The sequence below is a fragment of the Sus scrofa genome, chromosome 7, assembly GCF_000003025.6.
Source record: "Sus scrofa isolate TJ Tabasco breed Duroc chromosome 7, Sscrofa11.1, whole genome shotgun sequence".
In the NCBI taxonomy this organism is placed as follows: domain Eukaryota; kingdom Metazoa; phylum Chordata; class Mammalia; order Artiodactyla; family Suidae; genus Sus; species Sus scrofa.
Window position 1 is genome coordinate 41,089,193 of NC_010449.5, and position 26,441 is coordinate 41,115,633.

The 26,441-nt window shown below is 42.3% G+C and overlaps 1 protein-coding gene across 3 annotated transcripts in view; it reads right to left on the reverse strand.

Moving 5' to 3' along the window:
- RCAN2 (regulator of calcineurin 2) overlaps positions 1–26,441 on the reverse strand; it is a 303,056-nt gene that overhangs the window by 109,379 nt on the left and 167,236 nt on the right. Inside the window, exon 1 of one of the 3 annotated variants that reach the window (XM_013988974.2) lies at positions 1,429–2,944. The exons of the other annotated variants lie outside the window; for them this stretch is intronic. Coding sequence (XP_013844428.1) covers positions 1,429–1,515 — 87 coding nt within the window. The 5' untranslated portion in view covers positions 1,516–2,944. Of the gene's footprint in view, positions 1–1,428; positions 2,945–26,441 lie in introns of those variants that run through there. 3 annotated transcript variants of the gene reach the window in all.

Consider the following 26,441-nt stretch of genomic DNA (forward strand, 5'->3'; position numbering starts at 1 on the left):
CAAGTTTGACTTTATGAACACATAATCCCATTCTAGCAGGTGCTGAGCAGAGATGATGTCTCTCTACTCAGTTACCCACATCAGACTTTAAACCAGCTTCAAGGAGGGGCTGTGAGGACTGCTCCCCGCTGGGGTGTAGACAGCAGGTCTGAGCAGCAAGACTGTTAGTCCCAATTCGCATGTTTCCATTGTGGACACGACTACAGGTAGGAGCCAAACCCCTGCATTCTAATTTTCTGAACCTCAGTATGACAGGTGGTCAACACTTCGCAGCCCGGGTGTTAAGAATGGATAAACACTGGACCCCGAATTTAAAATATGCAGGAAGAACAAACCAGATTCCTGAATCCATTTCAAAAGCGTCTTCAAAACCGCAATCTTCAATGACAGAGCCATGTGTTATGCTGGTGAACCCATAAATTTCCCCTCGGCTGTACCAGGGTGTCACCTGCATGTCCCAAAATAAGGAATTTGGGGTCTCCTTTAAAGTGACGACTAAGGGCAGGGTGGAAAATGATCCCGCAGTGTAACCCCCTTTCCTTCCTCCCATCGCACAATGAGCAACAGTCCTTTTTGTTGTGTGTGTGAACTGTTTAAATAAGAAGCTTCCACTAGTTGTTATTTTCAATACACGAGAACCAAGATGCCCATTTCAGGAGCATCTTTTTCCTAACATAAAAACCAAAGGGGAAAAGAAGAGAGGATGTATGTCAGCAGGAGACGATTCCCTATGACAATCAAACAACTGCTGGGGACCGTCAGGCAGGACCAGCGCCCTGGAACAAAACGTCTTGAGATGCACAATATATTTATGCCTGAACTTTCTTTCACGGACAACTGCTCCGGGAAAATGACTTGCTTCTCTGGCCTGACAAAGAAAATATAGACAGCCACTCTCCAACTTTGATTTCTAGAGAGTGGGACTGGGGGGAGGATTGAAACTGCCATCCGGAGAATAGCTTTTGTTCAATTTAAAGACCACATCTCGGCCTATGAAAGCGCCATTCCAGGAAGGGGTTAATGTCCCGAGATCAGGGTGGCCTGGGCTTGCTGTTTATTACATGCGCGTTCTTGATTTAATCATTGATTGAAAACCCCCTGTCCACGTTAAGGACTGGCAAATTCTTACTGACACAGATAAGAGACTATGAAAACAGGTCTACTGTGAAAGGGATGACTGGGGATGATCCTAATTTAGCAAAGACAAGAACAAACAGACGATGGTGAACCTCATCGCATTCAAAATTAATGTGCCGGTGCCTCTTCTAACTTATTCTAATGAACAGAGCCGGGCACTCACCGCATGCATGCATGTCTAGCGCAGATCATGAGCTGAAAACTAGGAACCCAAGTCTTGCTCCCTTAAGCTAAAAAGCAGCTTCAGCATCAGCATCAGCAACAATGAAAGAGAAGATTGCAGGTGCATACCTTAACCTCCTGGTTGGTAAAGACCTCCACATCCACCACGCAGGCAACCAGAGTGGAAGCATCACAGTCCATGCTAGGGGCTGGCATTCCCCCTCCTGAATTGACAAGAAAGAGCTGGGCAGCCTCCGAGTCGTGCCGGCCGGGGAGAGCCTCCAGATGGATGTGACTGGGCCGGGCCGGGCACTGCCCTGCCCTGGGGATGGCCGAGCTGAGCACCTGAGCCCCCTCCGCGGCACGCAAGCAGCCCGCCGCGTCTCAGGCAGCGCGGCAGAGTAAGAGCGGCCGGCTCACTGATGGCTATGACATCATCACTAAGACTGACACAAGCGGGAGCTATTTTTTTCCCCCCCAGCCTTTTATCTCTAGGCAGTGCAGTGGAGCAAATTGAACATGATTATGTGCTAAATCTGAACTCAGACTAAATCAATTCAGGCAGCGTTAGCTAGGAACTGAGTCATAGCTGTTGTTTCAGCTCAGTGCTTATGTTTGCAAAAAGCAGGGTGGGGGAAGCGGGAATCTGACACCAGCGGCTCCGGTGGGGGTGGGGGAATTATTCTGCAGATGAGCTTCCTGAGGTTAAGGTGTGACAACGTTCTGCCTCAGAAATGAGCAGGAAGTTGAGGCATTTTGCAAATGGCTTGGCTTTGGTGAATTGCCCTGTGCCGGCCTGGAGCCGTCACACGTGTTCTGGGCATCCTAATGGATCCCGGGCAGGCGGGCACAGGCTAAGTAGAAATCCATTCTTGGAGTGACTAAAGAGTCGGTCGTCAGTCATTTAGGCAGCCTGGTAAGAGGAGATAATTAGAGGTCTGTGAATTTCTATTTGAAGCGCCTAAGTGCAGGCCAGTAACTCTCAAACACCCTTCCAAGCTCAGGATTTCAGGCCATCGCCAAGGTCATTCAAACCGAAAGCGGCCAGTGGAAAGGAGCTGTAGCAATTGTCTCCTGTGGGGACAGATGGCAGAGTCTAATGGGCAAACCCACTGATGTGGGTCATCGTCAGAGCCTCGGGGCTGGATTTTGTCCGAGACTTTGAACATGTCCGATGGTTTTTTCAGCTTCTTTTCCTGACTGTGAAGCCCTGAAGGGCAGGGCCATGGATAATTCACCTTAACATCTTGAGACTTTAACAGAATATGTGGCATAAGTAGGCAGTAACTGTCTAATGAGTGAACAAACCAAGCTTTCTTTTACAATAGAAGTGAGCACAGGAAAAAAATCTGATTGGTTTTAACTTTATCATCAGTTATAAAAGTACCAGTAGAGCTTCCTAATATTCTGGCAGGATCTATGCCCAGTAGGAGTGCAAGTGCATCTTTGGTGGCCATCAGAGGTCATGATTTGTAACAGACTGGCGCCTTTCTAATCCATAACTGGACAACGTGGTCCAATTTTACAGGTAAATAAAGAGAGGTGATATTTTAGGTTGAAGGTGAAAGTTTTGTGGTTGATCCTCATTTGAATCTAATATTTCCCTTCAACAAGGCATTTCCCACGTTAAGTGAAATCGGCCCACAGATAGATCTATTCAGACTAAAGAAACTGTGTGTGTGTGTGTGTGTGTGTGTGTGTGTGTGTGTGTGTGTGTGGTGTGGCATTGACTGTGTTGTCCAGGGCATTGTGGGGAATATGAAATCATATATATATATATATACACATACAGCAGAAAATCCAACTAATGACGGCCCTGAATGACGGCCCTGTACAAAGCTCTGGACCAGCTGCGCTCAAGGATAAAATGACGGATAAGCAAAATCCACTAACCTCAAGAGGCTTAACATCCAAGGGAGGAGATTAAGACACAGGGCAGACACCTGTACAGCAAAGCAAGGGCGGGAAGGCACAGGTGGTACTTGGTGGGAGCACTGGAGAAAGAGCAATGGATGCTGAAGGGAGCTGGGACAGAGGAGCCTCAAAGAGCAGGACATGACTTCTGCTCTGACCTTGAAACATGGGTGAGACTTCATCAGACAGAGAAGGGGTAAGGAGACACCCTGCAGGCCACAGACTAGAAATATCCAGAGCAAAGAAAGAATAGGGTAATGGGGGGTGAGGCACACTGAAGGTTAAAGTTGACGGGAACCAGGACTCGAAAAGGCAAAAAGAGCCAGATGACGCGGTGCCCTAATGGGCCTCTCCTGACTATCTGGTCAACCATGGAATGCCAGGCAAAGTTTTTGAGAAAGTAAATGAGGTCTATAGGTACATAAATAGAGCTGAAACGTAAAGTATACAGAAAGATGAATGCAAATTTAAATATCATCGATACCCACTCAAGAGGCAAAACAAAAACATGGCTAATTTTTCATACACCTTGGCATAGCCTAAAATTTACTTTTTTGTAAGGGTCACAGCAGCGGCATGCTAGTAAATGTCTAACAATCCGTTCTCTGAAAAGCTCAACGTGCTGCATTTGCTGATTCCTGTGGTGTAAATATTCTCATCATGGCTGATTTCAAGCAACCAACATAAAGTCACTGAACACAAAGTTAGGAAGCAGCTCTCATCTGTTCATGCCGCCATTCAGGTGCCACTGAGTCCTCTGGCTCAGAGGACTTTTTGCCTTTTCTAGCACTGCTTCCTAGTCAAGAGAACGTGACACCATATCAGTGATAGTCCCTACATGTCGAAGGTGTTAAGTCCAACACTCAGGTCCAGAGCTGATCAAAGAGCAACAAGGCAGTAGGAACGACTCATTATAATCATCACTCTCTACATCTAAAGGGCTCTGTGAATTATTTCACACTTTCTCCTTAGGAAAGAGCTATAAAGGATACTCACATGTTAGTTCAAGAGAAAGAGCCTTGCTCTGACAAATCTTAACAGGAGCACATTAGCCTATCCAGGAAGCAGAGCTTCACTCCAAATTGTAAAATAGGCAATTCTGCATTTTCAGTTTCTTCTTCTTCTCTTTTTTTTTTAAAGGGCTCCGCCTGTATCATATAGAAGTTTCCAGGCTAGGGGTTCAAATTGGAGCTGCAGCTGTCGGCCTAGGCCATAGCCATAGCAATGCCAGATACAAGCTGCATCTGCAACCTATACCACAGCTCCTGGCAATGCCAGGTCCTTAACCCACTGAGCAAGGCCAGGGATCAAACCTACATCCTCATGGTTACTAGTTAGGGTCTTAATCTGCTGAGCCACAATGGAACTCTAGTTTCTCCTTTTTGATTTATTTCTTCCCTGGAGATTCCTTCTTGTACTCTTGAGTCCACTCACTGTATGCTTTCCACTTTTATTTATTTTTTTTGCACAAAGGAACCTTTCCACAGAAAAGAAAATCAAGGACAGAGAGAACAGTGTGTGGTTGCCAAGGGGGCAGAAAGGGAGTGGGATGGACTGGGAATTTGGGGTGAAGAGATGCAAACTATTGCCTTTGGAATGGATATGCTTTTCACTTTTAAAATATCTTTTCAAGGACACAGCTCTTGGTTGTTTTATGTTATCATTAAATGGCTGATAACTTACAGAGTTACCCATTAGAGAGGCATCTGTATGATGAAAAATACCACAGGGTGGTCACATCTTAAACTGAGTAAATAGTGGTTTTAGGGTGAAATTAGAGGCGTCAAGAGCAGGTAGTGATTTTGAAATAAAACTACTGGATTTTTTTTTTTTTTTTTTTTTTTTTTTTTGTCTTTTGTCTTTTTAGGGCTATACCCACGGCATATGGAGGTTTCCAGGCTAGGGATCGAATTGGAGCTTGTAACTGCCAGCCTACACCACAGCCACAGCCACGCGGGATCCGAGCCGCATCTGTGACCTACACCACAGCTCACAGCAACACCAGATCCTTAACCCACTGAGCAAGGCCAGGGATTCAACCTGCATCTTCGTGGATACTAATGGGATTCATTTCCCCTGAGCCACAGCAGGAACTCCCTGGTCTTCTTGAGAGTCCCCCCAAAAAAATGCCAAGTTCTTTCTCACGTCAGCACCTTTGCACTTGCTATTGCCTTTGTCTGAAAATATGCAGATGCAACCATTTTATTCGCTCAGTCTGGATTCTCTCCAGGCTGGATGTCCTTAATGAATTCCACATAGTGTCATTTAACTGGTTTCTCTCCTACCTGTAGGTCCTGTTAGTTAGATCCAGAGGCTCAATAGGTTGGGTTTGGCAAGACTCTCCCAGGGATGGTGTACTTCCATCAGGAGGTGTGAAATGCTTGTTGGTCTCTTTTTTATGGTATTAGCAGCCTTTTGTGCTCAATGCCTAGACTCACTTTTTCATTAGAAAATGAAAAATGATGATTTCCCCTTCATTTATTCATGGAATATTTCCATTAAAAAGAACTACCTCTTTTTTTCTTTTTGGCCACGCCCACAGCATGCAGAAGTTCCAGGGTCAGGGATCGAACCCACAATAGCAGTTAAAACACCTGATCCTTAACCCGCTGAGCCACCAGGGAACTCCAAAGCCAGTTTTTGTTTTTGTTTTTTTGGCCGTGCCTGCAGCATGCCGAAGTTTCAGAGTCAGGGAAGGAAAATTGCACCAAAGCCACAGCAATGACAACTCCGGATCCTTAATCCACTGAGCCACCGAGGAACTCCACAAGGAACTTCTCATCTACTGTGGAGTCACCCTGAGCTACATTTCTGTAAGACAGGCAAAATACACACTTGATTTGTTTTCCTTTATTATCTGGCTTTTTCTGGAAAAAAAAACAAAAACAAAAACTACTTGCTTCCCTTTATCTTTCAAAGAAGATCACGAGCTTTTTTACTTTATTAAGCATCACTATGAACTTCAGGGCTACACACACTTGAGGGGTTTAAATCCATTGTTTTATCTTATTGGTGCTTAAGTTGCTGGTGAGAATCTAATCAGGTTGGCTCCTGTGGCCTTTTGACACCATCTCAGTAGTCTCCGAGAACTACCTCGCCATCTGGCAGGACAAGATGTTCCAGACTCATCTCATCCATTTCCTGCCCCAGATAAGGAATCAGTCATTTCTTTCTCAGTTTCATTTGGTAAGTATTTCCAATATATTTTAAGATCCTAATCTACAGACTTAGAGATGCTCTTTGCACTGAGTTGGTTATTGTTTACAAGGCTTTTTCAGGGACCCAGCTAGAAAATGTATGAATGTGTTTGAAAGATAACAGGCATGATGAGTTCAGACTAATAATGTCAGTGCAAATCCAGAATTTCTCAACCTTACATCTGTATCTTCTTTCTTCCACACCAAATATCTTGGTCCTTACCAGTAATGTAATTACTCACTTGCCCTAGTCCATGCTACAATACACACCAGCTTCAGAATCACAATATTCACTAGGAAAAACTTAAATTTTTTTTCCCTAGTTCTTTTTGTCTTAAGGGTATATCCCAGAAGGCCAGTAGGGATTCTGATGCTTTGGTCACTAGAATAGTTCCTCTGTTCTACCAACTGGATACCGAGTGAGGTTCATTTGTTTCCTTCTACTTTTGATCCCTAAGGACAGCCTTTCTCATGACATTTAATTTTGTTTTATACTTATAAAACATCTCACATGGTCCAAAACTTAAAACTACAGATCTATAAAGAAATCTAGCTTCTAGCCCTGTCTCCTCCACCACATTCGCTCTTCCCTTCCCTCCCATACAGGTTACTACCATTTCATCTTTGTCATTTATCTGTCCTCTCCTTTAAAAAATTACAATATATATGTATGTAAATGTACTATATATATGTAAATATATATATGTGCATTATTTTCCCTCTCTTTCTTTGACAAATGATAGCATACTTTGCATTTTTTTTCTTCTGTCTTGCTTTAATCACTAAAAAACAGGACCCAAGAGATCACGCCATAGTTGTATATAAAAATAGTCCCATTCTGGAGTTCCCTTCGTGGCTCAGCGGTTAATGAACCTGACTAGGAACCACAGGGATGCAGGTTCGATCCCTGGCCTCGTTCAGTGGGTTAAGGATCGGGCATTGCTGTGAACTATAGTGTAGGTCACAGACACGGCTTGGATCCCATGTTGCTGTGGCTGTGGCACAGGCCAGCAGCTGTAGCTTCAATTTGACCCCTAGCCCAGGAACTTCCACATGCCTTGAGTGCAGCCCTAAAAAAAAAAAAAAAAAAAAAAAAAAAAAAAAAAAAAAAAGTGTGCTTATAATCAGGGCAGAGGTGATCCTGTGTTGCCTGTGGGAATGTTACAAAGTATAACCTTCTGGAAAAACAATTAATAGCAACATCAGAAGACAGAGAAAGTCTTGAGAAGGTCCCTCTGAGCCAATAATTCCACTTCTAACAGTCTAGCCTGAGAAAATAATCCAAAATATATGGAAAAAATTACCACCAACGATGGTCATCAAAGTATATTTATGGTATTTTTGGTAATTGGGAACCATCTAAATGTTAGAAGGAGAAGGTAAATCACCCTGCCATGATCCAGTGTGATCCTTGAGCTAGAATGGAAAGTCCGAGCAGGGCTACAGTGAGTTATAAGCTGAGAAGAGAAGTCTGTGGCCACCAAGACAAGGAATTTGAGTGCCAGGGCAAAGAATGAGTATATTTCGCTCAGAAAGGTATGGGATCTATCAGAAGCATATGAAAAGATCGAGTTTGGAGTAAAGAGGGATTTGGTTTTCACCCTCTAGCAGGAAGGTGATGAGAGGCTGGGTCATGGAGATGCAATAGTAACATAAGGAAAGGAAGAGATATGGACATGGAAGAGGCAAGATTTCACAACTAATTGACTGTCAAGGTAATGGTTTGGGGATGGAGAATGACGTGAGGAGGAGGAGAGGTTGAAGGTACCAGAAAAAGACGAAGGGAGGCAGGGACAGAAGGCGATTATAAAATTCCAAGCCTGGGTAGATAATGGTAACTTTATCTGAAATAATTTAATCATGCAGGGGACAGGAATAAATTGTGATCAGACTTCTACTCCCTTAACAGTGAGATACACATTCACCTTCATTCATTTCCGTCTTTAGCTATTAATATTCATCTTTAGCAGAAAAACAAAAAACCAAAAAGACGGGTAAGGGTAAAAACTGAGATAATGGCTTACAGTGGTTATAGGTACTCGTCTTTATTGGTATTAATTAGGGATGGACATTATGGCAAAACTGTTATAGTTTTGACTGGCCAAAACTCTAGACACAGATTCCCTTTCAGCCTAGCTCCACTCTCCTTCTCATGCTGAGACTTGCAGCACGGGAGCAAATCTACGAACAGTGGTTCTTCTATGCAACTATTTCTACTCTCTTTTTAAAAGGCCTGGACTTTAGTTTGAGGTGTAAATAGATGAAAGTATTTGTGAACTCTTACTCTTTAATCACAATGAAATAATTATGGAGCAAACAAACAAACAAACAAACCAAAAACCAAAAAACTTCTAAAAAAGCCAGTGTACCATTTTGGGACCTGAACTTCTAATCTTCCCACCAAGCCTGCTGCTCTTCCTGTGCTCCCTCTTTCAACTGGACACCACCCTCTACCCAGTAACTTACATCATAACCTCAGTCATCTTTGATCCCTTCCATTGGCTTGACTAGTGCACAGCTTGACTAGGGTTCAGGAATGATTCATTCAGAGGCTCAATGAGCTTATCAAAGGGCTCTGTTCTTCTGACTCTGTCTTCTGAAGTTCAGTGTCATTCTAAAGCTGATTTCCAAACTGGCCGCCAGGAGCAACAACTGCCTCCATTTCATTCCAAAACTGGACCCTTTAGGTCACCTATTCGCTTCTGAACTTTCTGTGGTTGGGGTAAGGAGAGTGCTGATTGGCTTAAGTCAAATTAGACCCATTCCTCCAGCAAGGAGTGGACTTAATTCTTCCTAAGTATGTGAATTGCATGAGGATGGAGGGTTACGCAAGGAAGAATGTGGGTTAGGAAGGAAATGGATATTGGGTGGGTATCCACTGCTATCTACCACTGATTCAATTCTATACCTGTCAGGGCACTTGGTTGCAGATGATAGAAAGTGAACTGTTCTTGGCTAACTCACGGAAAAGTAACACACAAGGACGTTATCAAGTGGCTCTTACAGAATTAACAGGAACTTGGAGAAACAGCTTCAGAAATTAGTCAGGAACCAAGAGAATCTCAACTGCAGAAGATAACCTCCCAGGTGATGCTTTAGGAACCAATGTGGATAGGTTACCACCACTGGAACCCACAACTATTGGACGTGTCACTCCTCCTTTGCTTCCATGAGTGACCTCTAACTGTCCCTGTGTAATACTCTCTGGAGTCAAAATTCTGAGTGTGGTGTCCAGCTGGTCACCCCAACCTCAACTGTTAGGAGATCTAGTTAGGAAATTTTTTGGTCCCCATGGCTGCCGAGTAACAGCTGGGTCATCGAGGGGAGATGTCCCCAACATGGATTAGTGTGAGGATGCTGGACCGCTCAAAAGCGACAAAGGTCCACTCTCAGCCTCTTACCCACTCTGCCTCTATGCCTGCCCCCATCTTCTTATTCAGAATCACCAGAGCCATCCTTGTGAGAACTGGTTCTCACCACCCTGGTTCACATACCTTCAACTGCCTTCCATTGCTGGTAGAATCAAATGTGCGTGTGCAGTGACATCAACCTACTTTTCCAGCTATTTTTTTCCCATAACTGCTCCTCAGCACCATCCTATTGTCCAAACTGAACTTCTCAACACCTGCCTTATTAAATGCACTCTGTTCTCTATGAGTTGTTTCCCACAATGGGAATTCATTCATCCATCTATCCATCCATCCAGTCCATGGTTATTTATTGAATACACTATGTATCCAGTACATAGCAAGGCATAGGCTATAAGAAGACGGCAAGTCACTCTCCTTTTCCTCAAGGAGGTCATTGTAAAAGGCATAAAGTATCACAATATGATTGATATGATATGGTACAATGATGTGATGTCATATAAATTACATTTGCTTTAAGTGATGTTGACACAAAATGTGGTTTGAACACAGAGAAGGAATCTAAGTTTGCCACGTGGAGCGGGCATTAGAGAAGCTTTCCCTCAGCAAGAAACACTTTGTTAAACCTTGAAAAACAAGAGGATTTCTAGATTTATAGATGAGCAGATAGGTAGGAAAATGACATTTTAAGCATAGGCAGGGGCACAAAGTGACGTGGTAAGACAAGAGAAACTGAGTAGCCCAATATGGCAGAAATTCCCAGGTGGAGTTAGGGACTAAAGGTGGAGAGCCATGGAGAATGCTAGAAATGTCAGGCAGGAGCCTGATTGCAAAGGGCCTTGTGAGTTGTGGGTAGACATTTAAATTTTATTTCATAGGAAGAAGGATCCAGGGTAGGCTATCACAGAGTAGCCTCTTGGATCTTCCTTCCTCTAATTTCACTACTATTGAATCCATCTTGTGGACAATCTGTGACCAGAGAGATCTTTCTACAAAGGAAAATAAATATATGATCCGTGAGAGTGGAGGGCAAAGTTGGAACCAGGGGCTGCAAATAGGCAAGGGATTAGAGTAAGGAAACCCTAGAAATCTAATGAGCAAATAGACCTCTGGGACCCTGTGCTGGGAATTTCTCATACTACCTTGATGGAAGGCAAGCTTCCTCCACTAAAATAATACATATTACTTCCACATGCATAATGCACAGAAATCCATTATAGCTCTTACCCATTGTAGGGTTTAAATGTTTTATTGTGTCTCTAACACTTAGCATGTTGCCAGGCATAAAGCAAGCAATCAGGAGTTCCTGTTATGGCTCAGTAGGTTAAGAACTCGAAATAGCATCTTTGAGGATGCGGGTTCATCCCTGGCCCCACTCAGTGGGTTAAGGATCTGGTATTGCTACAAGCTGCAGCATAGGTTGCAGATGCAGCTTGTATCTGCTGTTGCTGTGGCTGTGGTATAGGCCAGCAGCTGCAGCTCCAATTTGATCCCTAGCCTGTGTGGCCTTAAAAAAAAAAAAAAAAAGGCAATTAATCAAGATAACATCTGATCTGTCCTCAAAAACAAACTTGCGATTACCAAAAGGGAAACTTGGTGGCGGGGGGAGGATAAATTGGAGTTTAGGGTTGACATATACACACTACTATACATAGAATAGATAATCAACGGGAACCTACTACATAGCACAGGGAACTCTACTCAATATTCTGTAATAACCTATATGGGAAAAGAATCTGGAAAAAAAAGGATATATGTATGTGTATAATTGAATCACTCTGCTATACCCCTGAAAGTAACCCAATGCTGTAAATCATTATACTCCAATATAAAATAAAAATTAAATTAAAAAGATAATGCTGATTAATAAATGAAAGAATGCAGGAGTAAAAAGCAGGACAAAATGATGCCATCATCACTTCTTTCCATGGATGGAGGACTTCTGAGCCATCTATCCAAGCAGCAGCTCCACCTGCGTTAGTCTTTGGTGCTTAGCATCAAGTCTCCCATCCCACCAGCCTACCCCGCAAGCTTTTAGAGTCCTGGAGATGTATCCTGAAGAACTAGTAAGTGCAGCCAGGGAGCCTCAGATCTACTTATGAGTATCAAGAAAGCTGGCTGAAGGTCCACGGAAGCTTTTGCTCCTCCCACAGTACAGAGCTCTTTCTGAAAAAGTGGTTTCCCAATCAGGGCTACCACTGGATTCTATCCAATGGAGTGAGGACAGAATGAATATCACTTTCAGTCCTGGCCCATAAGAACCTCCGGTAGGACTCATTTCTCTTCTTCAACCTGATCTTTGGAGCTAAGTGTTGAAGATGGCAGAGCCTCTATCAACCTAGGTCTCTGCACACACTCCTGTTGCCTTCATCCTCATCTCCGTCACTCTGCCAATGGATTTTTTACATGAGTGGGAAATAAACCTGTCTTCTGGTGAGCCCCTGAGGTTTTAGCACCTATCTGGTGCAGAAGACAGCACTATCTTAACTAACACAGAATGCATGTACGTGTCTGTATGGACGTATGTGTGCTATGGAGGCAAAATCCAATTTTCAACAGAACCTAATACTAAATGGGGATTGAGCCAGAAGTAAGAGGATTTAATCTTTAAATGTGGAAAATCTTTCATTTGAAATTGAATTTGAATGTCTTAAATTAGCAAATCAGCAGGTAATCATATTGTTAGTTGACATATCACGGTTAGTCTGTGTCAAGACAGAGACCAAGGGAGTAAATGGAACTTGTGGAAAGAGCTGGAAAGCCCAAAGGATCAAATGAATGCGATCAGAAGTGATTTTCTGCTCAAGTTCATGATTTGCAAAAACAGCTGTATTAGATGCTGATCATGAATGGTGAGATTTCAAATAAATAAATAAATAAATCATCAGGATTATATGTAAGAAACATAAGTTAGCAATAATTAGAAGTACATTACAGTTATGTCACTGGATCTTGTCAAGCTGCAGACTGTTAATGCTCTGTACTTTAAGATTCCACCTGCCTAAAAACAGCAGGTAGGGACATCAAATGACTTGCTCTGTATTTCTATCCAATCTAGGGCCAGCCTAGGGAGGAAAGGCATCTAAAAAAGTAAATCTTCCTTCATGCTATCTTTTTTTTTTTCGGGCTGCACCCTCGGCACATGGAGGTCCCCAGGCTAGGGGTCTAATCAGAGCTACAGCTGCCAGCCACAGCAATGCCAGATCCTTAACCCACTGAGCAAGGCCAGGGATGGAACCCAACCTCATAGTTCCTAGTCGGATTCGTTTCCACTGCGCCACAATGGGAACTCCTTTTTTTTTTTTTTTTTTTTTCCGTCTTTTTGTCTTTTTAGCGCCTTCCTGCTATCTTAGTGGAAGCTGGGCCCCCTCCACTAAAATAATGCATATTATTTCCACGTGCATAATGCACATAAATCCATTACGGCTTCTTTCATTTGCTCTCCCTTTTCAAGGAGGGGTTTCGGTACATCGAAAAGCTAGAACAAAGAAAGGTAAAGAGGGAGTGGTAAGAAGCCACACGGAAATGCACAAGAGGGCAGTTTCTGGTATAATATGGCAGGCTGATTATAAGCATTCATACCACTCAGGCTGGGGTTTCATTGGGGTGTGTCGGTTGCCCAAGGCAACACTTTTGGAAATTTCCAAAATGTTGATAAATCACATTCTTTGACTGAGATATGTCATTTGAATGTTTTCATAGAGCTGGAGAGTCAAGAGTAGAAAAAAGCAAGAAGCTAGCTATGAAGGATTGTCTCTAGGCTCAAGGCAAGAAAGGGGGAAGAGATTTTCAGGTTAATTTCAGGTAAGATAGATTACTTCCTCAAGGAGGTAAGGAGAAAGAGTCTCAGGACAAATGCTCTGCAGAAGAATAAATAATGCACATCTGGGTGGAGTTTTCTCTGTGCTCTGTCTCTGGCACACCTGGTATGGAAGGAGAAAAATGTAGAATTCTAACAGTGGAATCATAAGATGATGGAAAAAAATGTAGAATTCTAATAGTGGACTCATAGGCAAACTTATCAAAGAAGAAGTGTTCATTAAGCATGGCTCTGGGATAAGCATTTGAAATTTGGGTGTTGCTATTTTGGGTATAAGTGGTGTTTTCAGTACTCTGTGGGTGAAAATATAACTTGGAACAATCTTTACGGAATGAAGGAAGCTTTTAAAAAATAAATGAAGCACACAGAAACGTCTACTGCCAGTTAAAGTGAGAAACAGTAAGCCTCATGAACTACACAAGCACAGATTTTTTTTTCCCCCACCAGGCTAAGGGTCAAATCAGAGTTGCAGTTACCGGCCTACCCCACAGCCACGGCAACACAGGATCCAAGCCACATATGTGACCTATACCACAACTCGAGGCAATGCCAGATCTTTAACTCACTGGGTGAGGCCAGGGATCGAACCTGCATCCTCACAGACATTTTGTTGGGCTCTTAACCTGCTGAGCCACAATGGAAACTCTGAATCACAGACTTTTAAAACTCTCTAAGAGAACTGGTGGAAAAGAAATCTAAAGGACCTCAACTCCATATCAGCAATGACCCATTCTCGTGAGAGAAGAGATACATGTCTGCTTTCATCTTTCATGTAATAGTTGGAGAAAGAAGAATTCACTAGAGACATGTGTAAGGAGGAACCATGAATTCCTAACAAACTTTCATGGTTTCACGTGGACTAGAATAATGGATCAGAATCCCAGAAAGCCTCTGACAATAAGCAAGCCTGGAAAGCCAACATATTATCCAAACCAAAACTAAAATAAAGGAAAAGAGGTCTGTGGGATAATATAAAGTGTTTTAACAGATGTTTAATTAGAGTCCCCAAAGTAGAAGAGAAGATGATGCAGAAGAAACAAGTAAATAGATAATGGCCAAGATTTTCTCCAAATCAATTAATGATATCAACTCATAAATCCAAGAAGCTGATTAAACCTTGAGATGACCATAGCTAGACATATCATAGTTAAAACTTTCAAAATTCAAAATTAAAGAGAGGATATTAAAAGCAGGAAGAGGAAAAAGACATATTACCTATAGGGGAACAAGAAGAACCATTATGACTGATATCTTATGAGAAACGAGAGTGACCATACTGCAATGGAACAGCATATCTAAAGTTAAGAAAGAAAAACGATCAACTGTCAATCTACAATTTCATATCCAGCTAAAAATGGCTTTCAAATATGAAAACAAATACTTAGCTGTTGTTTGTGAGAAAGTAAAATAGTGCAACAACTTTGGAAAATAGTTTGATAGTTTCTTTTTTTTTTTTGGAAGAGAATATTTTATTTTTTTATCACATCTGTAGTCGTATAATGATCATAACAATTCCATTTCACAGGATTTCCATCCCATAACTCAAGCACATCCCCCCACCCCCCAAACTGTTTCCTCTGGAGACCTGAGCTCCAGTCCTTCTATTCCTCCATCTTAATGATGGTTTCTTAAGAGGTTAACTCTACAATTAAAATATGACCCCATAATTCAACTACTTGGTATGTACCCAGGAGAAATGAAGACATATGTTGACACAAAGCCTCCTACGAAAATGTTGATAATAGCATTATCATAATAGCCCCAAACTGGAAACAATACAAATGTATAGCAACTGGTGAGTGGATGATCTAAATGGATATTCATACATTAAAACACTGACATGTTGTAACATGGGTAAACCTCATGAACATTATGCTAGAAGAAATGAACCAAAATACCACGTAATGTATGATTCCATTTATATGAAATGCCCCCCAAAAGTAGACAAATGTTTGCTTGCTGGTGTGGGTGGAAAAGAAAGTTGCTACAAATGGTCATGAAGGACTTTTTGAAGGGATGGAAATATATTAAAACTGGATTGTGTTACACCAGCCGGAATAACCATCATCAAAAAAAATCTATAAACAATAAATGTTGGAGAGAGGGTGGAGAAGAGGGAATCCTTTACAATGTTGGTGGGACTATAACTTGGTGCAACCACTATGGAAAACACTATGAAGTTTCCTCAAAAAACTAAAAATAGAATTACCATATGATCCAGTAATCCCACTACTGGGCAACTATATGAAGAAACCCATGACTTGAAAAGATACATGCACCCCAGTGTTCATTGCAGCACTGTATACAATTGCCTAGACATGGAAGCAACCTGAATGTCCATTCACAGAGGAGTGGATCAAGAAGATGTGGTACTTATATACAATGGAATATTACTCAGCCATAAAAAAGAATGAAATAATGGTATTTGCAGCAACGTGGATAGACCTAGAAATTATCATGCTAAGTGAAATTAGTCAGACAGTGAGAGACAAACATCATATGCTATCACTTATATGTAGACTCTAAAAAAAAGATACGAAGAAACTTATATGCAGAACAGAAACAGACTCACAGACTTTGAAAAACTTACAGTTACCAAAGGGGAATGGTTGCAGGGGAGGGATGGACTCCGGGTTTGGGATGGAAATCTTCTAAAATTAAATTGTGATGATGGTTGTACAACTATAAATATAATAAAATTCACTGAATTAAAAAAAATTGATTGTGGTGATGCTTTTACAATTCTGTAAGTTTACTAATAATCACTGAATATGCTTAAAATGGATGAATTTTATGCTCCGTAATTTATGCCTCGATAAGGTGGTTAAACAATATGAAGACAAGATAGAAACCATAGTCATCAGAAAGAGTATGAGAGAATCCATTTACTGTGTATCAGAACTGCTAGAAGTGATACAAAATATTCTTTCTCCTGAAGGGAAATCACCCCCAGTGGAAACTCACAGTGGCAGAAATGGACCCAGAACACCAGAAGGGATCCAGTCATAGGTAAATATACAAGACATTTTATTATGTTTATTTTACAATTATTTAAAAGATGACTAATTATTTAAAGTAAAATAACAATAACGATTGTGGGGTTTATAGCATAGGTAGAGGTTAAATATGTGACAAAAAGAGCATACAGATCAGGTAGGTGAGAAAGGAAATATTAGTTGTAGGTAGACTGTCATGCGTTAAAGATGCATGTTGTGATCTCCAGGCTAAAGCAACCATTAAAAATAACATAAAGAGGATGAGCTAAAAAGTCTACAGAAGGGAATCGAATGTGATACTAAAAAAATAATTGATTTACCCAAGAGAAGGCAGAAAAGGACGAGCAGAGGAACATAATACAGATGGAACAAATAGAAAACAAATGCCAAGACGGTAGACTGAAACCCAACCATACTGATAATTACTTTAAATGTAAATGGATTACAAACACTTTAATTAAAAGGCAGATGATCAGACTAGACAAAAAAGAAAGAAAGCAAGGCTCTCTTCCTCCCTCTTTGCATTTTAAATCTGAAGAGACAGACCTCTTAAAAGTAAAAGATTAGAAAAATACAAACCATGCAAACAGCAAGCATAAGAAACTTGGAACATCTATATTAATACCACACAGAGTAGATGTTAAGACAAAGAGAATTATCAGAGATAAGATTCCTTATGTTATAATTTTAATTAATTAATGTATTTAATTTTGCTTCATAGGGCTGTACCCGTGGCATATGGAAGTTCCCAGGCTAAGGGTCGAATCGGAGCTATAGCTGCCGGCCTACGCCACAGCCACAGCCACATCACCAGATGGAGCAGCGTCTGCAACCTACAGCACAGCTCATGGCAACGGCTGGATCCTTTACCCACTAAGCTAGGACAGGGATAGAACCTGTGTCTACATAGATACAAGTCGGATTCACTTCTGCTGCATCACAAGGGGAACTCCTATCATCTTAACATCAATACACTATAACAATCTAGATGTGAATGCACTTAATCAACAAAAATTCAAAACGTGAAGCAGAATTTACCAGAACTAAAGGGAAACATGTAGATCTACAATCCCAGTTGGCTATTTTAACATCTCCCCTTCAGAAAATGATAGGGAAAATTTAAAAATCAGCAGTGATAAGAAGAGTGGAACAACTCTACAACCAATTTGGCCTAACTGACATTTATAGAACTCTGCGCGCAGCAGCTGCAGAATGCATTCTTCTCAGATGTACATAGAGCATTCACCATGACAGACCATGCGCTAGACTGTAAAACAAGTCTCAGGAAATTCAAAAGGATCAAAGTCATGCAGATCAGAGATTCTCAGAATCTCCCTTTTAGGAAGTCTGTAAGATCAAAACTATTTTCAAAATATTGGGACCCTACCTGCCTTTTTCACTCTTGTTCTCTCCTATGAGTGTACAGTGGAATTCTCCAGAGGCAAAATCCCTTGATAACACAACAGATTGAATGAGGCAACAAATGTGGAAATTCAGCTGTCTCAGTTTCAACTTTTTTTTTTTTTTTTTTGGCTTTTTAGGGCCACATCCATGGCATATGGAGGCTAGGGGTCGAATCAGAGCTAGAGCCGCTGGCCTACACCACAGCCACGGCAATGTGGGATCTAGGCCTCATCTGTGACCTACACCACAACTCACGGCAATGCCTGATTCTTAACCTTCGAGGCCAGGGATCAAATTTGCATCCTCAGGGATACTAGTCAGATTGGTTTCTGCTGCACCACAATGGGAACTCCCAGTTTCAACTTCTAATACGGTAAATATAAGTAGACATAACGTACGTAAGCAAAAGCCTTGGGGGCCTTCAATAAATTTTAAGAGTGTAAAGGTGGTGAGATTGAAAATTTTGATACCCACTGATAAGAACACCACAATGAAATTGTTTGATATTAATAAAAATAAGACAAGTAGAAACCCCCAAGTATTTGGAAATAAAACACTTTTCTGAATAATCCTTCAGTAACTTAAAGGACAATTTTTAAAATATTTAAGCCAAATGATAATGAAACCATATATCAACACTTAAGGGTTACAGCGAAAGCAGTGTGGAGTGAAGTAAAAGGTTTGAATGCCTGTGTCAAAAAGAAGAATGAGATTAATAAAATAACTACCGATTTTTACACAAAATCCTGCAGAAAATAGAGAAGGAAGAAACACCTGCCAACTCATTTCATGAGGGTAACACAATTCTGATGGCAAAATTTGTTAAAGACATTAAAATAAATATGCATACTCTTTACTAGTAATATGTTTAGGCATCTCCTCGAAGTCATGAGAGGTATGGATAAATATCTCTGTGCAAGAGTTAAACAGTGAAAAACATATGTCTAACTAGTAGGAACTAGTTAAACAAATTATGATAAATCTATGGGATGAGACATTATGCATTAAAAGTATGCTCTCAGAGTTCCCCTGTGGCTTAGAGGGTTAAGGACTCTGCATTATCATTGCTGTAGCTCAGGTTCGATCCCTGACCTGGGAATTTCCACATGCTGTGGGTGCAATCAAAAAAAATACAACAAAATAGGAGTTCCCTTCATGGCGCAGCGGTTAACGAATCCGACTAGGAACCATGAGGTTGAGGGTTCGATCCCTGGCCTTGCTCAGTGGGTTAAGGATCCGGCGTTGCCGTGAGCTGTGGTGTAGGTTGCAGACGTGTCTTGGATCCCGCGTTGCTGTGGCTCTGGTGCAGGCTGGCAGCTACAGCTCCGATTAGACCCCTAGCCTGGGAACCTCCATATGCTGCGGAAGCGGCTCAAGAAATGGCAAAAAGACAAAAAAAAAAAAAAAAAAATGTAAAAAATAAAAAAAGTACATTCTCAAAGGAGTGAATAACATGGGAAAGACATAAATTTTAAAAAATGTAGTCTAATCACGTTATTACATGTAACCTACATACATATAAAAAGCCTGAAAAAAAAAAAAACACACCAAGGAGTTCCTGTCGTGGTTCAGTGGTTAATGAACCCTACTAGGAAGGATGAGGTTGCGGGTTTGATCCCTGGCCTCACTCAGTGGGTTAAGGCTCTGGCGTTGCCGTGAGCTGTGGTGTAGGTCGCAGATGCGGCTCGGATCCCGCGTTGCTGTTGCTGTGGCGTAGGCCAGCAGCTGCAGCTCCAATTCAACCCCTAGCTTGGAACCTCCTTATGCCTGGTGCGGCCCTAAAAAAAATGACAAAAAAAAAAAAAAAAAAAGAAATACACCAAAATATTAGCTGTGCTTAACTCTGGATTGGAGGGATTGCCAGTAATTTTTGTTTTCTCTTTTTCACTAGCTGTATTTTCCAAATCATCTGCAGTGTAAATGTGCCACTTTAATAATAGAATAAAATTATAATAATAAAAATAAGAATACATAATAAAATAGAATAAAATGATAACATAATAAAGAATACATAAAAATCAAATCATTGTATAAAGAAAAATGTGGATAATGGGACACTGTAATTCACAGAACGGTATTGCTCTGAAGGACCTTTGAAATTAATCAGTCTGTGCCTGAATTATATAGACGGGGAAATATAGTTCCTTTCCTGGGTGGACATGTATGACTTACATCTGGTCATACATCAAGTTAGTAATAGAATCAAATCTAGAATCTGCATCTCCCGCCTCCCAAGGCTATGCTTTTGACTTTGGGTCACAATGTGAGCAAAATGATGCTCTTTTTAGCTGCATGAAAATTCTTCAGATTTAATCACTGCTCTCAAGACTATAACCCTAGGAAAAGAATCTGATTTACATCTTCAGTTCAAAGGTAAAGTAGCTAAACTTACGCTTAAAAATACACTGTTAACCATCTCAACAAAAATGTCAGGGATAAGTCATTCCTTCATATTTTATAAGGAGATGGGTTTTTTTCCCATCTGAATTTTAATAATGTTTTTCCACATGGTCAAAAATTCCAATTCGTTAAAATCTCAAATTAAGACAATCATTAGAATTATCCATTGCATAAAAAAAGCTAAATAGTCTATTAAAGAATTCTGGCCAGAAAGCAAAGGAAAACCAGTCAGGTTTCACTCAATGGAAGTTTGGCTTAAAGATCATTCTCGCATCTAAAATTTAGGTTGTCTAATTAAGAAATATCTGTTTAAGACGATTGGATTAGGAAGATGTGATATATATATATATACACACAATAAAAAATAATGAAATCATGCCATTTGAAGCAACATGGATGGAACTAGAGACTCATACTGAGTGAAGTTAAGTCAGAAAGAGAAAGACAAATACCATATGATATCGCTTATATCTGCAATCTAATATAAGGCACAAATGAACCTTTCCACAGAAAAGAAACTCATGGATTTGCAGAATAGACTTGTGGTTGCCAAGGGGGATGGAGTGGGGTGGTTGGGGAGCTTGGGGTTAATAGATACAAGCTATTGCCTTTGGAATGGATTAGCAATGAGATCCTGCTGTGTAGCACTGGGAGCTATTGTCTAGTCACTTATGACGGAGCATGATCTTGTGCGAAAGCAGAATGTGTACATGTATGTGTAACTGGGTCACCATGCTGTACAGTAGAAAAAAATTGTATTGGGGAAATAACTATTAAAAAAAAAGAAATATCTGTTTAATAGAAACGTTTCCAAAGAACAGGCATATTTCTTTCTTGGCACACTACTGAGTAACTCAAGCCTCTGTAAGAATAAATAAATGAGACATTTATTGTTCAAAAATCGGGAGAAGACAGCATGGCCACATGGAAAACCTGAGCAGAATACCATATTGTGATTTAAATCAAAGCATCCATCACCTTTAACCATAAAGACTAGATTTCCAGCCATGGCACATCTCGTAAAACAATGGAAATAATGTTTGTGTCCCTTCATGTGTCGAGGAAATTAAACGGCCATTCTGTGGTCGATCTAAGGTGACTGGACCCAGATTTAGCAGACAGTAAGAGAGTGCTTTTTAATTCTGTAAGCATTTAATAAAAGGAGAAAAAGAAAAATCCACGTCCAATGCCAGGATTAGTGTGTCAGATCACATCCGTCATGATTTGATTGGATAAAAGAGGCTAATGGATAGTCCTGTCCTTAAGGAGTCAGAGAGGGAAAAAAGAATCCAGCTTTTCCTCTGCAGTGCAGGTCACATCTATCCAGACCATGGGCTCTGGGACCCCTTTCTATTCCAAGGCTGTTTCGAGGGGCTTCCTTGTCTCCTTGGTGATTCTGGAGCTCCCATCCCCTGCCCGTCACATGTCCATAGGCTTCCTCCTGCCCCCTTGGACTTTCCCATCATCAGCCCTGATATCAGTCCATCGACATCTGCTGGAAAAGCACATCCACCAGGGAATCAGGCTTCAGACCCTGGTTTTGCCCCCAACAGGGGGAGGATGGACGAGGGCAAATCATTCACTACCTCTGGGCTTTAATTTCCTCGACCTTTAAACAAGTGGATTGGATCAGGCAGAAACGGCAACTGGAAGGGCTACACTGAGAAAGATCCTGAGGCCTTTTCCAGCATTTCCAGGAAAGATCCTTCATGAACACCGCCTGCCAGGAACAGAGCAGGGCATGGTGACAATTAACCCTCAAAGTCTGAAATACAGATATTAAGTGACACCTCAGGGAGACCTTCTCCCCAAATTATTTTCACTATTCTTTCTGCCTTAGGACAGAGAACTGGGGGCTCTTTATTCTCTAGCCCCCAAATGTGTACCCACCATTCAGTATACCAATGGTGCATTTACATTTCAAAGGTGAATGTGATGAATCCCATTTCACAAGAGGAAAATTCAGTCCCAAAGGGTCCAGCAAGTCCAGAACAAAAAATTGAGGGGGAGTTCCCGGTGTGGCTCAGCAGAAATGAATCCGACGAGCATCCATGAGGATGCAGGTTCGATCCCTGGCCTTGCTCAACGGGTTAAAGACCCAGCGTTGCCGTGAGCTGTGGTGTAGCTCGAAGACTTGGCTCGGATCCCGAGTTGCTGTGGCTGTGGTGTAGGCTGGCAGCTCTGATTCCAAGCTTGGGAATCTCCATATGCCTTTAAAAAAAAAAAAGGACAAAAAAAATTGAGGGCCACTGACTTACTAATAAACATCTTATGTGTTAGATTTACTTACTTCATAGCTTTTATTATGATTTACTACATGCAAAGTGCTAGGAAAGTCCCTCCTAAGATGAGAAAAAGAGGAGAGGAAGACAGAACAACTAAGGATTCCTGGGGCCAAGGAATTTTCAATCTAGTAGGCGAGAATGATATTCTCAGATAACACGGTCAAATCAACAAGTGTCCATCTCAGAGGAGAAGAGCACTGTTCACCCTGCAGTGGGTAGTCCTCCTGGACTGCCCTCTTTCTCTCTGATCCACATCCAACCCACACACAGAACCTGTGTTTTTTTTTTTTTTTACAGCCACACCTGTGACATATGGAAGTTCCCAGGCTAGGGGTCAAACCAGAGCTGCAGCTGCTGGCCTACACCACAGCCACAACCATGCTGGATTTAAGCCACATCTTTGACCTACACCATAGCTCGTGGCCATGTTGGATACTTAACCCACTGAGCGAGGCCAGAGATTGAACCCACATCCTCTTGGATACTAGTTGGGTTCTTAACCCTCTGAGCCACAACAGAAAATCCCCACCCCCCGCCTTTTTTTACTCATTTCTGGAAGGAGAAATTATTGATATCAGCAGACGTTGCATGTTTCAGTGACATAAGGGATGATTTCCCTTCCTTTGGGGTAAAATACCACATGGGGGTTTTCCTGTAACAGGCACAATTCTAGCCCTGTTCACAGCTAGTGGATAGCAGAGCAGGGAGTCCAACCTGAGAAGTGTGGCCCCAGAGTCCATCCAGTAACCGTGGGCCAGGCTGTCTCTCATGAGTGTACCTCTCATGACTTGCTCCCCCTTGGGCTGTCATCCTCCTCATAACCCGGTTTCCTGGGACAGCAACAGGAAACAGGATGCTAGACTTGTTGGGAGCTCCAAGGAGTTAACACACACACATCCTACTATTACCATTATATCTGTAGCATCAGTTCTTAGCTGTGAATTATTGGATCAAATACTGAGTCACCTAGTGGGTGAGTGATCCCTGGCCTGGGAACTCCAGATGCTTCATGGTAGCCAAAAAAGAAAGAAAAAAAAGTAAAAACCCAGCCACGACTGGCCCCAAAACTCTTGTTCTTATACCCCTGCTAGCTAGCATCAGCTGTTCCCAGTACTAGAATCCTCTGGCACCAGACAATCTTCAGTCAAAGCTTTCAGTTCCCTTTCAGGCATTTTCTTGATGATGTCTGACTTTTAATTCGGCATGTAGAGACGGCTCATGATCGAGCTTTCTAATCAACACGTTTCAAGCCTGGAACATGACTCGTTATGGCAGAGGGCTGACACCCATCAGGGAGGCTGGCGTGGACTTTCATTTTGATTCTAATCAGAGATTCCCGGGCTGGGATAGGAAGGAAGCTGTGTCCTTGAAAATTGCTCGCATACCAATGCTCCACACGCCAAGAGCTGCAGGTCTCACAAGATACACAGGTGAGAAATTTTCCTCTAGTAAACAGCACCCACTGCCAAGCTGGCGAAACAGGCCAGCTCACAGACAGGAAAATCAGTGATCCAGTGGGACCCAGATAATAAATACCTTTGGCGATAGTGGATGAACAAAAGAAAATACACCTGCATGCAGTTACAGACGGTCCAGGGAGACGATGGTGCAGATTGATTTTATTTTTTATGATAATTAGGGTGCAGCAGGAGTTCCTGTTGTGGCTCAGTGGATTAAGAATCTGACATAGAGTTGGTGAGAATGTGGGTCTGATCCCCGGCGTTGCTCAGTGGGTTAAGGATCGAGCGTTGCCATGAGTTGCGGTGTAGACTGCAAATGTGGCTTGGACCTGGCATTGCTGTGGCTGTGGCTGTGGCTGTGGCCGGCAGCTGCAGCTCCAGTTCTGCCCCTAGCCTGGGGACTTCCATATACTGCAGGTGCAGCCATTAAAAAAAAAAAAAAAAAAATTAGGATGGGGTAGGTGGGGGGCCAGAGAGTTGAGAGGAGTGACATTTTTCTCTGTGACCAGCCCTCCAGACTCCCCTTTCTATGTTGGCAGGAACTCCATGCCCTGGGAGTGGGCTCTATTCTTTCTCTCTCCCCCTGTCCAGTGTTCCTAGAAAGGGTCAGACACATCCCATAACACATGAATACATGACTCTTATCTTTAAAATAGGGTATAGCACAGGGAACTCTACCCAGTCTCTTGGGATACACTGTGACGGAAGATAATACAAGAAAGGGAATGTGTACGTACGTATGTACGACTGGGTCACTTTACAGCAGATATTGGCACAACACTGTCAATCAATTATACTCTAATAATTTTTTTTTAATATAATGTATTGGAAGTTCCCATTGTGGCTCAACAGATTATAAACCCAGCTAATATCCATGAGGATTTGGGTTCGATCCTGGCCTCACTCAGTGGTTGGGGATCTGGCATTGCCGTGAGCTGTGATGTAGGTCACAGATGTGGTTCAGATCTGGTGTTTGCTGTGGCTGTGGTGTAGGCTGGCAGCTGCAGCTTCAAATCAACCCCTAGCCTGGGAACCTCTATATGCCTCAGGTACGGCCCGAAAAAGCAAAACAATAATAACAGTAATGTAACTGGATTATACCTGGATTTCAACAGGCCCCCTCCAAGCTTAAGCCATGGACATAAAGGTGAACATTGAGGGACCATTAAATCATTCCCCAGGAGGGCAAGGAAATTCTGCAGGATGCCCCTACTGGGATCTCACAGCAGCTGGCCAACCCCCAACTGTGTTCACAGGAGGGGCTTGAAGAGATGTGCATTGAACATCCAAATGTCTTCATTCCACTGACCTACTATAATCAATGTGTCCCGGTGACTTTACCCTGTGCTACAGTTCCCAGCTTTAAGTAACACTGGATGGATCAATAGATAGAACAAAGAAGGAGGAAAGATTCTTTGTATCCAAATCTTTGAGGGTAGCCCCTTTCATTCCATCCATCCCATCCTTCTTCTCTCCCAGGACTGAGCTGGGGGCCTGGGAGTTACAGGATCTAACCCCTTGGTGGAAGGGTGTCAGGCTCCATCACTGTCCCTCCAGGGCCTTCTGCAGGCCTCCAGGAGCCCCTGGAAATGCCGCTGCAAACCAAACCTCTCTGGAAATACTAGGTAGAGAGAATATTCTCAAGACTCTGACGCAAATATTTGCTGTGCTCGGTAACTTGGTGGAACTCCATTCAAGTAACATTCCCCAGGGAGGTCCACGGTTGGGGCCAGGAGTCAGAAGTCACCAGGGGAATATGGGGACACAAAGGACCAGCGGGATTGGGGAGAGAGGGGATCTGACCCTGAAAAAGAAGAAGACATGCAGAAAGTTCATCTAGGGAGGCTTCTGAAGACAAGAGTCAGCCGTTCTAAGTCTGAAATTTGTGGCCACCTTCTGCTTGTCGAGGGGAGCCGGGGGGCATCCTGAAAGACCTCTAGACAGCAGAAAATACAGACAGTGCAGTTGGACGTGGAGCAGGTGGCATCTGAAAAGTCCTGCACAGACAAGTCTTAGCAAACATATTCCAGACACCACGGCAAGGTTCCTCCTGAGCTTGATGAAGTTTCGGCTCCAGTAAAGGCAAATCTCCTCGTGTATAAGGTGAGGGTAAGTTCCGTGCTCTGACTCAGGTTTGACTTAGGGTTTGTTCTGGTTATAAAAGTCCCTATTTAACCTCCCAGCTCATACCTGAGAGTAGGCGCTGGGATGAGACGTGAGGTTTATTCATTACACCCACTGCTTAACTGATTAATACCTCTTTCACCTCTTTTTAAAGAGAAAAGGGATGGAAAGGTG